At 40.8% G+C, this 3,316-nt stretch overlaps 1 protein-coding gene across 1 annotated transcript; it reads left to right on the top strand.

Moving 5' to 3' along the window:
• The first annotated feature begins 349 nt into the window (after positions 1 to 349).
• LOC116798514 (olfactory receptor 10A4-like) lies at positions 350 to 1,191 on the top strand. The gene has a single exon (XM_032711010.1). It carries the CDS (start codon positions 350 to 352, stop codon positions 1,136 to 1,138), a length of 789 nt encoding a protein of 262 aa, XP_032566901.1. The 3' UTR covers positions 1,139 to 1,191.
• Positions 1,192 to 3,316: the final 2,125 nt, after the last annotated feature.

Genomic DNA, 3,316 nt, shown 5'->3' on the forward strand with positions numbered 1-3,316 from the left:
ATTAAGAGTTTAATAATTTAATAGTGATTATTGCATTTTAGTGTCTTAAATTGTGCTAGATACTCAATGATAAAAGTGGAAGTAATCTTAAAAGAAAAATTGAGGTCACTCCCAAAGAAGAGAATTGTTGAAAATGATAAAACTTTTCTAATTTTTTTAGTGTTCCTAATTAACAAAAGCTGTGTGAAGGAAACCACCTTGCTTTTCTCCACTAAACAGTCCTTAGCACTAAAAATACCTAAACACAACACTTCCTTTTCTGGGATCTTGTCCTATTAGAAAGTAACATATAAAAAGATTCAATTTACTATTTTGTATTTCTTTAGATTAACTAGAAAATGGACATGTAATGACTTCTGCAGTTAAAAGACACCTGAGGGACCTGGAGAGCAGTAATCACATTGTGGTGACCTATTTCCAATTTTTACCTTTCTCCAGCATTCCAGAGATCCAAGGCTCTCTCTTTTGTCTGTTACTGTTCATGTACCTCAGTACTTTGGTGGGAAACATCCTCATCATCACAATCACTATGGTAGATGCTGCCCTTCACTCTCCCACGTATTTTTTCCTTAAGAACTTTTCCTTCCTGGAGGTTAGCTATACCACATCCACCATCCCCAAGACGCTAGTGAACTTTCTCACAAAGAGGAAGAACATATCCTTTCTGGGCTGCGCCACACAGATGTATGCTTTCTCCCTCCTCGGGATCACAGAATGCTGTTTGCTGGCTGCCATGGCCTACGACCGCTATGTGGCCATATGCCAGCCTCTGCACTACACGACCACGATGAGATGGAACATGTGCTTCTTGCTTTCAGCTGTGCCTTGGCTTACTGGGGTCTTGGTGGCCTTAGTGCAGACAACTTTCATCTTTACCCTTCCATGCTGTGGTCCCAATGGGATCAATCACTTCTTCTGTGACTTGCTGCCTCTGCTTAAGTTGGCTTGTGGGGCCACCTGCAAAAATGAAATCACCACCTACATAATAGCTGTCCTTTTCATCATAGTCCTCTTCTTATTCATACTTGTGTCGTATATCCAGATTCTCCACACCATCTTCAAGATACCATCAGTGAAGGGCAAGGGAAAAGCATTCTCTACCTGCTTTTCTCACCTAGTCGTGGTCACTCTGTTTTAGGGACCTGGCATTGTGACCTACTTGAGACTCAAAGCTTCTTATTCAAGCAGCAGTAGCAAATTGCTTTCTCTTTCTTACACGCTGTTGTCTCCAATGATGAACCCCTTGATTTACAGCTTGAGGAACAAAGAGGTGAAACAAGCCTTTTAAAAGAGCTGTAGTCAAAAATAGAAATATGTAATATGTTTATGAATTATATTAAATGTAGTAGTAGCTTTGATATTGTGTGTATTGCTGGAAGGACAATATGATTTGCCAGCACTTACCCAAAAATTAATCTCTACCTTCCAGCTTTGAGTCAATCCTCCAGGTAATTCAGCCTTTAAAAAAAGGAAAAAAAAAGGTTGTTTCTCTTCAGATTCTTTCTTATATCATCTTAAGATAGGTTTGGCATCCAGCTCACGTTAATCACCTGCTACTGTATCCTCTATGTCCTGTCCATCAATACAGAAATAGTTCTTTGCTTTGCAGATGTATTTACCTGTGATAAGATGAACTTCACTATATTCTCTGAATATCGTGAAAACATTTCTGTGTAGCTTTTCTAAAAACACACTATGACGAGTGCAAGAAATTATCAGAGAAGGGGACAGTGGACCTCATGAGAAGTACTACGCAAATATTTAAGACATTAATCTTCTGGTGAGTTCTGATGAAGAGATTTCCCAGATGAGCTCTTCAACTCTATTTTGTGAAGAAAGTTTATTTGAAAGTTTATTTGAAAGTTTGAAGGGGTAAGGTTTCTCTTTGCTTCAGATACACAGTTTATCTGTTCTAAACCAGATTTCTGCCATAGAAAGAGACATCCTCATTGCTGTATGTTTGTTTTTGAAGTCAAAACAATGAATTTATACCAACATATGTATATCTCAGGCTTCTAAATTGAAAACAGAAAACAATGTCTCTTTTTGTGCAAAAAAAAAGGTTGACTGTGGAATGACAGAAACTACTTGAGTGTTAAGGAAACGGATGGTCACAGGGAAGCTGATTTGAGACATGAAATTTTTAAAAGTGAGGCTAAAACTTTAATTATTTTTCCTTTTTTTTTTTCTTCTGGTTTTGCTATGTACTCACTTGGAGGATTCATAGGATCCTAGTTTACCTCTTCACTCTTCACTTTTTCTTTGCTAAGCTAAGACAGTGGATGTGGAATTAATCATTCAAATGGGAGAAGCATACGAGGGTGTTTTGCACCAGGAATTGCTAGTTCATTTTGATCCAAATAAGACAGACACAAAGGTTGTGTCAAGGATAGAGATTTGTGTCAAGGATCATTTCAAGTGATTTAGTGGAGTTTACACCATAAAGAAGAGGATAATAAAGATAAAATTGCATCACTTCAGATTCTGGGAACCTGTACGCTGGGACACTAGGAGGTATTGAAAAACACCTGAAGGACAATGCAGTCATCAGTCACAGCCAGCATGGAGTCATGCTTATCAAATCTTCTGACCTTTTAGGAGGTAACCCACCTAGTTGACCAAGGGAAGCCAGCTGATGTAATCTTTTTGGATTTCACTAAAGCTTTTGATACTGTTTCTCACAGGATCTTTCTGGGCAAAATGTCCAGCCGACAGCTGGATAAACACATCATATGATAAGTAAGCAATTGGCTCATGGGTGAAGCACAGAGGGTAATAGTGAACGGGGTGACATCAGACTGGTGACCTACCCATAGTGGAGTTCCACAGGGCTCCATCTTAGGTCCAGTGCTGTTCAACACTGTCCTCGTTAGAACAGCTAGGACCAGTTCATCACTGTGTGGGTGTAACATACACTGTGTATTCTACACCCTCCATGTAATTTCCCAGAAACTGTTAACAATAGACCATTTGCAGCAGCTGCCCAGAGCACACCTGACTCCTCAGGCTGTAGTTATGGGTGATGTTAACTCCCCTCCAGGGAGTCATTAGCACCTCCACACCCAGCCGGAGGGGTCATGTCTGCTAACGGGCCACCAAGGATTCCAAAAATATCTCACCCATGGTGGAACTCCCCACCCTGGGGGAAGTACTGGGCATTCCTGCCTGAACTTGAGTGCGTATAATATTGGGGTCTTGGGACTTCTGGTACCATTCGTTGGATCCAAAGGAGGACCAGAACCTCGACCGGACTGCAACCACCACTCTCGACCGGACTGTGATCACCGCTGTCGACCAGACTGCGGTCACCACCCTC

Source organism: Chiroxiphia lanceolata, chromosome 26 (genome assembly GCF_009829145.1).
Source record: "Chiroxiphia lanceolata isolate bChiLan1 chromosome 26, bChiLan1.pri, whole genome shotgun sequence".
In the NCBI taxonomy this organism is placed as follows: domain Eukaryota; kingdom Metazoa; phylum Chordata; class Aves; order Passeriformes; family Pipridae; genus Chiroxiphia; species Chiroxiphia lanceolata.

What these genes read in the sequence shown, in the direction of transcription:
- LOC116798514 (XM_032711010.1), top strand. Translation starts at nt 350, where the DNA reads ATGACTTCTGCAGTTAAAAGACACCTGAGGGACCTGGAGAGCAGTAAT.